General features: G+C 35.4%; 1 gene segment (V, D, J or C); it reads left to right on the top strand.

Moving 5' to 3' along the window:
• The first annotated feature begins 4864 nt into the window (after window positions 1-4864).
• Window positions 4865-11370, top strand: LOC119512814. The segment is given in 3 exon segments: window positions 4865-4979; window positions 5163-5452; window positions 11332-11370. Coding segments are annotated over 3 exon segments (390 nt in total).
• The last annotated feature ends 1299 nt before the right edge of the window (window positions 11371-12669 follow it).

Raw genomic sequence — 12669 nt, 5'->3', positions numbered from 1 at the left:
GAAACAGTTATACTTTAGCACCCCTGTTACAGTTACTGGATTGAGACAAATATTCATAATGAAGCACTTTTTGAAATAGTACATGTAGAATTTTTCTAACATTCAATTCAGTGTCTAAAATGTTTTCAGATAGAATTCTCTCCCATGATGGCAGCAGTAGAAACCTCCAGCCTAGTTGTCTCATGAGTGGTATCCAGCACTGATGGTCCATCAGGACTATCCATTGTCCACTGGTGGTGGGATTGGAATCACAGTCTCTTTCTGTGATGTCCTAGACTCTATTTTGAAGCCATCTAACTCCCAGCACATTCTCTAAAACATGTTTCCCCAACTTCTGTTCAAATCTTCAAGCCAAATGATATTCATTTTTTCTTTTTTTTTTTTTTTGCTTAGCTTAGACTCAGTTGGTTTCAGTTTTTTGCATCAAAAATTCCTATTCCCCAAAATATTTGACATATTTGACAACATTATTCTTTGTAAAACTTCCTTTCTCAAGAATATTTATGGTTATACTATCCTCTTTACACTTTTACTGAAAGTTAGGATAATTTAAACATTTGCAAAATATTCCCCATGCAATTATTAGTGTATGGCATTAAGTTATGTTTTATTTGAAAGTACAATTCATGGAATTTATGCTTTCATGTATTTCCCTTTCCCTTCATGTAATTATTAACCAAATACTAATTAAGAATCTACTACAGGCCAGGTAATTTGTGTACTAGGGTTATAATAATGTGGTAACCAATATATGCTATGAACATTGTTCTCAGGACTATAACTGGTAAGGGACACAGCCATGATTGTAGAATGCCACAAAAATGCAAAATTTGAGTTAGAAAACCAAAAAGTAAGTGAATTCTAGTGGTCTTTTGTGTGTATGCTATACATAATGGAAAAATTTGTAGGTTTTGAAGCAAGCAGATAACATTAAGAAATTTGACTTTTTTGAAAGATCATTTTAGTTTCAATGGTGAACAATTTGAAAAGAAAGAAGAAATGTATAAGAAATTATAAGAGCAGCTAGTCAGCTATTTCAGAAATCCTTATGAAAGATACTGGTGGCTTGGTCTAAGACCATGGCAGAGGAGATGGAAAGAAATGGATGGATTTTGCAATATGTAGGTTGTATATTCAATGGAACTTGTCAATGATTGATTATGATGATTAAAGTAAAATGTAGTCTCAAGAACTTCCTTCATTTACATAATATAAGCCCTTGTTTCTGGTTTTCATGAGTGGATGTGTGGTGGCCTTTTCCCTAGGCAGGAGTTTGGTAGGGGTGTCTTATATGGAGGTGTAATTATCATGAGTTATATTTCAAGAGATTGACGTGACATTAAGCATGCAATTGGACATGCCATTGAAACATTCAGGATGATATTTAAGAGTTTAGAATTCACAAAAGGAGTCTGAGCTGGAGATGTAAATTGGATAAGATATATCCCTTCCATGTAATAACACGAACTTTGACAGAATTATTTATTTTGTTTATTCAATTTCATTGTATTCATTACTTTACTAAATAATATTAATTGACCAGATACTCTGTGTCAGATATGGTGCCAGGTACTTTGTGTATATAATTTGTGTGAAACATTCAGTGGTTGAGTTCATTCATTTGTTGGGTGAGCTTATCTCTTCAGCTTACCTTAAGCAGTCCTGCTTTATTTAAATTGTTTCAGTGTACTGTCCCATTTAGCATTTGTCTGAGATTTGTAACTTTCTAATAAAGTGTCATGTATACCTGAAATTAAAGATATCATGATGGTTTTAATGATCTTTATTTAGATTTTACTCCAAGCATCTGCCATGACTTAGTTTATGAGACTTCTGTGTAGTGAAGTGAGCTCTCACTCCACACTTTGGTTAAATCTGAGAGTGACCTGTAGTAACTCTTCTTGCTTTTCTGGCTCTTTTCATTTTCTGCTTGGGAAAGCTCACTCCGTCTTGTCTTAGAAGGTGATGAGTGAAATATTTGAGCATCTGTCCCTCCAGTCTCTTGGTACCCTGGCCAGTTGTGCCTTTGTCTGTTCCGTGTCCTTGTAGAGCAGGTTGAACTTGGTGTAAACAGTGGGATACACTGGAAACTATAGTTGAGGTAAATGTAAGATATTTGCTAGAGAAGATACCCAGGAGTCCTGCCATTGAAATCATGAGGACAGTGTAAAGTCTCTTGCTAAAGTGGTCATATTATATAGTGCATGGTGTAAATTGCGAATATTTTATTGTTTGGTAAGGTTGTTTTATTTCACAAGCAACCTTTTGGGCTGCTATGATGTAAATATAAAAAGTGAATTCATACCAAAAATATAACTAATGATTTTTTTTGAAAATATGTTGATTATAACTAATGCATAACTTGCACAAAAGGATTGTTGACATTTACCATATGGCATGAGGACTGACCATATGAAAACCAGAACACACATTAAGGAAAGAATACTAAGATCCATTTTCCAGGGAACTTTTTAAGGACACTGGACACAACACCAACTTACCATGTATATCTGTTGAAGGCCTATTTAAGTATCACTCTGAAGCATGTGCATTCATTTAGATCAAATGGGGTTTTTTTAAATTAATTTTGCTTATCTTCAGTTCCACGTTTCTTGTGAAAACATAAAATGTAAAGTGACAGTTTTTTTATGCTTGGCTCCATTAGTAGAATAATATTTCTTTTCATACAGCTTATTGATGTCTATTTTATATGACTAACCTCAAATGTTTCCATTAGAAAATAGTTTTGTTGCAATACTGATTTTTCTTCATCCAACTTTAGTATCTAAGAAAAGCTTCTGGAAATTCATTCTGCTGCAGGTGAAATATCTGATATTATTGTTAATGCCATTGTAAATTCAGTTAAAATTTCAATATTGAAGGCAACTGAACTGTTTCCATCATGATGATAAGACTAATTTTGGTAAAGCAAAATGTGGTGGTCAAAAATTAGGAAAACAAATGTGAAGAGATTTTCTTTTAATTGATTATGGTATACATATGTTCATAATTGTATCCAAGCAATGTGTATTCTGTTAACTCAAAGAGAAACTGTGGTGGTCAAAATGTACAAATACTTTTTGTACATATGACATATGTTTAACCACATACAAATATACACACACTTGCACACACAGAATAACTGAGTAGGAAACTTATGCAATGTTGATGTTGAAAAAAAGCAAAGTCATCCGGCCTAAACCTTTTCTCTTTGCTGCCAACTATAGGTTAATCTTCTGATATTTTCAGACTTTCAAGTACATAAAGTGACCTAGGTGTCCTAAATGCTAATGAACATTTCATCAAGAAATCTTGTTAAATTTTTCAAATATTATTCAAAATTACCTGGAAAACTTTATGCCAATATTTGGAGGAAGTGTCAAAAACTCAATCTTGCAGAGTTTATAGCAAGTTGCAATTATTAAAAGCAAAGTTTTCAACCATATATATATATTAAAAGTGGGCAGGAAGAGAAAAAAATAAAAAATGAGAATGCCAGCAATGATTTAATTTCGACACATCCAACTTGCATTTTGGAATATTGGAACTGACAATTCTATTACAATTCCTTTGTGATGAATGCAAAACGTTTGGGCACCACAGGACTGTTGTCAATCTGTAGAGTCATTCACTTTCTTAATGTTGACCCTAATGGGAATGTGAGAATTCCATTCATTTGTTGCTGCAGAAGCATGGATCACAAGGGAATGCCTATGGTGAGATGAGTGGTAGCTTTTTAATTCTAAATTAAAGCAATGTGCTGGTTTGAATGTGTTATATACCCTATAAGTCTATGTTCTTTTAATCCGCTCATGGAGGCAGACCTATTGTGAGTGGGATCTTTTGATAGGGTCATTTCCATGGAGATGTGACCCACCCATTCATGGTGGGTCTTAGTTTACTGAAGTCCTTAAGAGAGCTCAGGGAGACAGAGTGAATTCAGAGCCAACACAGACCCAGATACACATTGCCCTGCTTGCTTTAGCATGGAAATCTCGGAATTGCAGGGAAGGAGGGGTTGCAGAAATATTCTTTTTTATTGTCTGTCCATCCCAGCAAAATGAATGATTTAAGAGGTCAGGGGTTCTGTTTTATTTGTTCAAAACTTAATGTCTTATGCCTAGAAGTGTGTTTGATATTATTTGTATTATTCTATAAATATTGTTGATTTTCAGTAGGAATAAATGAAGAACCTGCTCTATGAGACCTTGGGAGATAAGCTATTTTACCTATTACCACCAGATGGGGCAGTTACTCCCTAGGTCTGCTAAACGCTTCACTTGTGATTTGAGAAACTGGTTGTCCTGAAGAACAGTGCTAAGGGTGATTTGTTTAGTCTCTGGAGACTCATTTTTGAGATAGTGTTTGTGTTGAGGGAAATATCAGGGGTCTAGATTTGTGACTTTGAGATGCCCAAGAGGAGCTTCAAATAGTACTTAAAATTCAGAAGAGACTGATATGAACACATAAATTGTGCACTACTGTCTCATATTATCCAGTGATATGAATATATTCCATGTAGTTTCTGGCACCATGTTTATAAGGCTCAATTACGTTCAGAAATTTTATACTCACAGATGCATGTATTCTGTTACAAAATTTTATGTTTTCAAGATGAGTGCAGGTGGTTTAGAAGTGTACAATTGATAAAAATATTTATTCTTTGGCAAGTTTGCTCAAGTTTGTTGCAAATTTTTGTCTTAAGTTCATTTCTGGGGCTTTTGCAGGCTTACAATCACATTTCCTGTGGCAATAGTATTTTTATCACCTTCCTTACATTAGTTGTCTTCACAACTCATGGCACAAGCACTTTTGCCTTTATACTCCCTGATGCTTTGCATGGGCTCCTCTGGGACTGGCCTGGCTTCTCAGACTCTATTAATGGGGTTTCCCTGGAGATGGGGCCTGAGTGCACCAGATGGTGAGCAAGATGGTGTCACAGTCCCAATTCCTCATCTTCCTGATGCTCTGGGTCTCAGGTGAGAGGTTCAAATGACTAATATCCTTACGAAGTTGGAGAATGGTTTTACCATGCAGAGTGAACAAACTGAGTCATGTAAAACAGGTCTGATTAAATATGATACATAAGAAAACCTACATTTAGATGTATATTTCATATATTTCTGATTTGTTGTATGATCTATGTTCTTTTCTGACTGCAGGTGCCAATGGGGACATCGTGATGACTCAGTCTCCAGACTCTGTAGCTGGGTCTCCAGGAGAGACCATCACCCTGAGCTGCAAGTCCAGCCAGGGTATTAGCAGCTACTTAGCCTGGTACCAGCAGAAACCTGGACAGGCTCCTAAACTGCTCATCTATGGTGCATCCAGCCGGGCATCTGGGATCCCCGACCGATTCAGTGGCAGTGGATCAGGGACAGATTACACTCTCACCATCAGCAGATTCCAGCCTGATGATGTGGCATATTATTACTGTCAGCAATATAGCAGTTCTCCTCACACAGTGCTTCAGCCTCAAACAAAAACCTCCTCTCCCAGCTGTAGGTCTGTGAGTCCAGTAACCCCAGCTGCTTCCTCTCACAGAGACCTGAAACTGTTTGCTTCCACCATCTGTCTGAAAAGCCACATATTTTAGGGGATTGTATGTTTGAAACTGCATGTTTTGAAACAGTAGATAAAATGACTAGGCCAATAAATTTCTGTCTCTCACAAGCTGGGGTAGGGGCCAATATGTTTTAAAACCTGAAGGATTGATTTTCCCTTCAATGTGTCTCCTTAATGCTGAAAAATTACCTGTCTTAATACCTTATTCATCCCGTCTTCTTTCTTCTCTCCCATCATCATCCCAGTCTGGACCTTCCCAATGTTAAATCCTTGATCTTCATATTCAAAACTTCCCACTTGGAAGTTCATCTTCCTCCTTTACTTTTTCCTTCCTTGCATTATGTTTTATAGCCAAGTCTCTCTGTTAATGTAACAGGAAGTTATGTGCTACTCTACTTTCCTTTATTTCTTTAGAAACCTATTTTAATTTATTATATTTGTTAAATATTAATGGGAATGCCTTTAGTATGCATCTTACTGAAGAATACTTACAACATAAGTGATCACGCTGATTAAATGAAATATATTGGTCTTAGATTTGATGTAAAGTATTTCACCCATGTTCATTTTCCTGTGAATGGCACCCTAAATCTATATTTCTTTTATAAAATTGTTGAACCATAAATCTCTCTAAAAGTTCAATCTTATCTATATTGTCATAGGATTTGGGTCCACTTCATCATATTTCCATATATGTTGAATGAACATATAAAAGGCTATTTTTTACAAAATTTCTTGTTTTAGTAAAAGATTAAAAGTAATTCACATTTCTATCTACATGAGACTAGTATGTCTACATGATAGAGTATTGCCTTTAAAAATTGAGGTAATCAGTTTGTAAAAGTCAATTAGGAGTGAATGACTTCAAAGATAAAATATAAATTATAAAGGAAAGTGCCAAATGTTTTATGTTACATCTGTGTAAAAAATGTAAAAAAGAAAAAGAAAAAAAGGACTATCTGTGTATGTTCATCTATTCATAGAATGTCTGAGCAACTATTCCTTTTTTACTGCACTTTTCTTCCCTCCATCTCTTTCAGTCATTCTTTTTCTTTCAAAGGCAATTCTCTAATTCTTTATCTCTATCCCTCTAGTGATATATGACAACTATCCCCCTGAACTTTTCATCAGCTGTCAACCTTCTCTCTAATTATCCCTTGGGAACTGAAGGAAATCATGTTTCTTACATCTGCTGTAACCTGAATGCATTGGATAAATTTTAATTAACAAATTCATTTTGGTGGAGAAATAGAAAAACAGTTGTTCTGTAATGTCTTCAAAAATACTGGAAGTATAAAATTTAGTTTTAGCAAATATCTCAACAAACTTGAGGAGAATACACTAAATACTCTGACACAAATAACTGCTCCTCTGCTAGTAATGAGAGATGTTTTAATATTATTAATATTAAGGAATCCATGTCATTCAGTAACTCAAGAAATATTTACTAAGTGCTTATTCTGTGTCACATGTGAAGATCCCCCCCATCATTCTAGTTGTTGAGACAGTAAACAATCACATGAATAATAAAATATTTACTATGTTATTTTGTAGGTGCTAGGAGGAAATATAAAGCTGGGAAGGGGGGGAGGAGCATGGGGTAAGAATTGATAGCATTTTAAAAGACAATAATGTATCAGTTGGCTACTGTCATATAATATACCACCCCCTAAACCATTAGCATAAACCTTAAGCTATTAAGGTTTTGCTTATTTGTGCAGTCTGATAATAGGGGCAGGCTAGACTGATTTGGCCAGGCTTTCTCTTGGATGTAAAGTACCTGGACTTTCTACTGAGGACTGGCTGATTTAGACTCAAATGTCTTTAATTTCCTTCACATATCTTTTACCTGGCCATAAGCTGGGTTTATGTTTGACTTGGCCGTGTGTCTCTTACCACCTGGAAGACTAATTCTAACTTCTTCTGATGACTATTTTCAGGATAGAAAAGGAAAAGAAAAGCTCATAAGTGTTCCTGAATCCTAGCCTGAGTCCTGGCACAATGTGCATTTTACAGTATTGTGTGGCGTTTCAGTTCGCTAATGCTGCCATTATGCAAAATACCAGAAATGGATTGGCTTTTATAAAAGGGGTTTATTTGGTTACAAATTTACAATCTGAAGGCCATGAAAATGTCCAAATTAAGACATCAGCACAAGTATACCTTCACCAAAGGAAGGCCAATGGCATCCGGAAAACCTCTGTTACCTGTGAAGGCATGTGGCTGGCATCTGTTGATCCCAGGTTGTATTCCAGCTCCTCTCTCAGCTCCTGTGCACTCTTCAAAACGTAGCTCTTTGCTGCTCTGTGGTTCTGTTTGTGTGCTCTTTTATGGGACTCCAGTGATTAAATCAATACCTACCCTCAATGGGTGGGGTCCATATCTCCAAGGAAATAATCTAATAAAAGGTATTACCCACAGAGGAGTGGGTCACATCTCCATGGAAACATCCAATCAAGAGGTCACACCTTAATCAAAGTGATTAATCAATCTGCCCCCACAAGATTGCATCAAAGAATATGGCTTTTTTGGGGGGACATAATAGATACAAACCAGAATTTATGGTTCAAAGCAACCCATGAGACCAGCTTATATTCAAGAGGAGGGCAATTAGCCCCATACCTCTTTATAGGAGAAGCTGCAAAGTCTCAACACAAAATACATGGATAGTGTGAGGGTTGAAAATTTATTGGCATTTTGCAATTGATGTATCATTGATGGTCAAGGAAGTTTATAATGAGAAGGTATGATTTGTTCAAGTCTTAATATTGGTGACAAAATGACACAAGTAAAGATCCAGAGATGCATTTCAACTTGGGGGAGAAGAAAAAATCAATTAAAAATACAGTCTCTCATTGTGAAATATGGACAGGTATGTGCACATTGTAAGGCTTATTAATGCCCCATTTGTTTATCAAGGATCAACTGGTTAGGAGAATCACTCTGGAGGAAAAACTCCATCTCCAGGTTTGCATGAGGAACACAGATGAGCAGGATTCTAAGGATCTGGGATGGTGCATCCATCTTGTAACTTATCTTTTGTGTGATATTTCTAAGACTTCAATCCCAAGAAATAGCTCCATTTTTGAGGCTCAGATCATAAGGCCTGAACCAGAGTGATGGCTGGGGGATGTTTCTGCAGTGAAATAAGGAGGATGAAGGTAGATTTCTTAGATCACAGAATGATGGTTAAAACTCATTGGTGAGTCTCTTCTTACTTTTTTTTTTTTTTTTAAGGGATCAGTTGGCTCCTTATTTGGCCCATCTGTTATACTAAAGTGAATATAATTATTTTTTCACAACCACATTCCTATTTCTAGGGACAAAAATATATTAATGATAAACATTCATGAAAATAATGCATAAGAAGACCACCCTAATTGTCAGCTGTGTTGTCTAAAACAGACATCTCTTCTCTGGTGGCAGTGGTACAGACCTCCAATGTGCAATGTTCCATGACCCTAGTCTAGCATTGGTGGTGCAAAAAAATATAACTGTCCACTCTCCATCTGGGGTAGCAGTGGTGCAAAAAGAACTCCCCACCTTCCATCTGTGGTGGTAGTGGGATCATATAAAATCTCTTTCTGTGGTTTGTTCTGGGCTCCTTTTATGCCATCTAACTCCCATGACATTTTCTGCACCATTTTTCCCAAATTTTCAACCAAATTTGTTATCAACATGATATTCATTCAGACTATTCATTTTCTGCATAGGCTAGACCCAGCTGGATTTTGTTGTTAGCATCCAGAAGTCTCTCCAAGGAAAAATTTGACATATTTGAGAGCTTTAGATTTTTATTAAAATTTCTTCCCTTGGAATAGTTATTGCCAGAAAAAGTCATCCTCTTTAGTGTATTGCTTATGCTTATGTAATTTTGTAAACAAACTGGATAGATGTGTTGCTTTTCTTCATTTATTCATCATTTCATTCATGCATTTATGAAGCAAATATTTCTTGAAAAACTGCTACATACCAGGTTGTCTCTGTATGAAGGTTCTAATAATGTTGGTAACCAGTGAACAACCTCAGTCTTGCACTCAGGAGCATTATTTGTAAAGTATATAGTCATTGATGAAAAATGCTTAGAAATAAAAAATTTGAGCTTGAAGATGTAAGTATGAGGCAATAAGGGAGGACCTACTCAGACTTTTGCATGTTTGCCCTATACATAATGAAGACTTTGAAAGTTTTCTTCTTTATTAAATAAGTTGTAGGCTTATAGAACAATCTTGCATAAAATTCAGGATTCCAATATACCATGTTTATAGTAACACCTTGAAATGGGGTAAAATATTTGTTACAATTCATGAAAGCACGTTTTTATAAATGTATTATTAATTAAATTCCATAGTGTAACTCAGGGTACTATGTTACTGTAGTACAGATCCACGATTTACTTTAATTTTCACCCTGTTACCATATAAACTATACAGTTATCCTTTCCACATGGTGAGAGAGTTTAGGAGTGCAGCACTCCAGAAATGTGGATAATCTGCATAAAATTGTTTGGCCCTCCTTTTGTAACAGAAAAGAAGTCTCCTATCAGTTTTCTCTGGGTTTCAGGAAACTCCATAACTGTCTCTTGATTGGCAGACAGTTCCTTTCACATTACTTTTACATTGCATAGGCTAAACCTTTTTAAGTTTTTTTCCAAAACATCCTTTGCTGGCCTGAAAATCCATAGAGGTAGACTCTTCACCTTCACTTTCCTTTAGGAAAAAATATAAAGACAGCCTTTTCTCTACGATGCCAGAGTCTACTGGAATGCCTGTTTCATAACAATCCTGCATCCTAAAGAATGTGGCATTTTCTATGAGAGAGAGATGTGGATCTTGTGGTTTATGCAGATGCTTTTCAGTTGGTGTAGCTGCAGCAATGACTTCATGGATTTCCTTCTCTTATTTTCTTGATAAGCCTTATGGTCAACTCATTAACATTGTAATGGTGGTCAAACACAGTAGCCCTTTTGCAGCTTCCAAAAAACTCCCCTGAAGTCTTGTTTAGTTTCTTTTGCCAACCAGAGATATTTTGAAATGGTGATGGGGAAAGTTGTGATGTGGAAAGGATAACTGGATAACATTTTCCCTTTTAACCATATTCAGTTATATATTTTAGTGCTGTTAATTATGTTTACAATATTGTGCTACCATTACCAAACATTTCCATCTTCTGAATAGGAAGCCTGTTCATTTCAAGCATTAAATTCCCATTCCCTATATCCACCCTGTCCAATGGTAACCTACATTCTAGGTTCTGTTTCTATGAGTTTCCTTTTTCAAATTCATTCATATCAGTGAGATAATACAATATTGGTATTTTTGTATTTGGCTTAGTTCACTTAAAATGATGTCTTCAAGGTATATCCATGTTGTCTCATGTATAAAAATTTCATTCTTTTTACTGATGAATAATATTCCATCACATGTATGTTCAATATTTTGTTTATCCATTCATCAACTGATGGACACTTGAGCTGCTTCCATCTTATCACAATTGTCAATAATACTGCTATGCACATAGTCGTGTAGATAACTGTGTCCATGCTTTCAGATCTTCTGAGTATATACAGATTAGTGGAATTGCTGGGTCATTAAATAATCTTATATTTAGTTTTCTGAGGAAACAACCACCAGTCTTCCACAGTGGTTATACAATTTTACATTCCCACCAGCAGTCAATAAATGTTTCTATTTCTTCACATCCTCTCCAACACTTCTAGTTTCTTGTTTTTTTAACAACGGCTATTCTAATAGGCATGAGGTGTTATCTCCTTATGGTTTTGTTTTACATTTCCCTAATAGCTAGTGAAGATGAGAATCTTTCCATGAGCTTTTTAGTCATTTGTATTTCCTCTTTGGAAAAATGTGTATTCATGTCTTTTGCCTATTTTTTAATTGGGTTGTGTTTTTATTTTTGAGTTGTAGGATTTCTTTATATATTCTGGATGGATATCACACCCTTATCAGATGTATGGTTTCCAAATATTCTCCCATTGAGTAGGCTGTCTTTTCATACTTTTTACAAAGTCCATTGAAATGCAGACATATTCAGTTTTCAGGATTCCTCATTTATCTATTATTTCTTTTGTTCTTGGGCTTCGGATATGAGGTCTAAGAAGCTGCCTCCTATCACTCTGTTTGAAGATGTTTCCCTATGTTTTCTTCAAGGAGTTTTAAGATACTGGCTCTTATATTTATGTCTTTCATCCATTTTGTGTTAATTTTCGTATAGGAAGTCATGTCGGTGTCCTTTACAATTCTTTTGCATATGGATATCCAGTTCTCCCAGCACCATTTATTGAAGAGACTGCTCTGTCCCAATTGAGTGGACTTGGGAGCCTTGTGAAAAATCAATTTTCCATATTTCTTTGGGTCTATTTCTTAAATCTTAATTTGATTCCACTGATCAATTGTCTACATTCCAGTATCATATTCTTGGTTTTTTTTGACAGTAAAAGCTGTTTTAAAATCAGGTTTCCTTGTTTTAGTAGTTCCTGACACTCAAGGAAATCTCTGTCATATAGCCTGTTATTTACCTACACAAGAAAAAAACATGTCATGAAATAAATCACAGAGTTAACATTTTAAAATATTAAAATGTACAGTTTGCATAAATAGATAACAAGACAAAGAAACAGGAAGTGAAGTTCCATGCAAAGGAAGAGAATAAAAATCCATAAAACATCAATGAAGACCAGATTTTCAACATAACAAAGAATTTTGAAAAAAATGATCCTCAATATGCTTGAGGAAATGAAGGGAAATACAGACAAAGAACAATGAATGAAAAATATGAGAATCTCAGTAAAGAGTTAGAAATTTTTAAAAAGAAAAAGAACTATCAGAATTGAAGATCAAAGTAAGTGAAATAAAAAATTCCCAGGAGGGTTTCAATAGCAGACTGGTGCTGACATAATAAAGAATCAGTGAACTCAAAGAATTGAAATACAGGGACTAGAGCAGATATTTGCACACTCGTGTTCATGGTGGCATTATTCACAATTGAAAAAAGATGGAAGCAACCCAAGGATCCATCAACCAATGAATGGATAAACATCGTATGATAGATACATACAATGGAATATTATTCAGCCATAAAAAGGGA

Source organism: Choloepus didactylus, chromosome 17 (assembly GCF_015220235.1).
Source record: "Choloepus didactylus isolate mChoDid1 chromosome 17, mChoDid1.pri, whole genome shotgun sequence".
NCBI classification, from domain to species: Eukaryota; Metazoa; Chordata; class Mammalia; order Pilosa; family Megalonychidae; genus Choloepus; species Choloepus didactylus.
The sequence above is the reverse complement of the archived record's forward strand: the minus strand, read 5'-3'. Positions and strand labels throughout refer to the sequence as shown.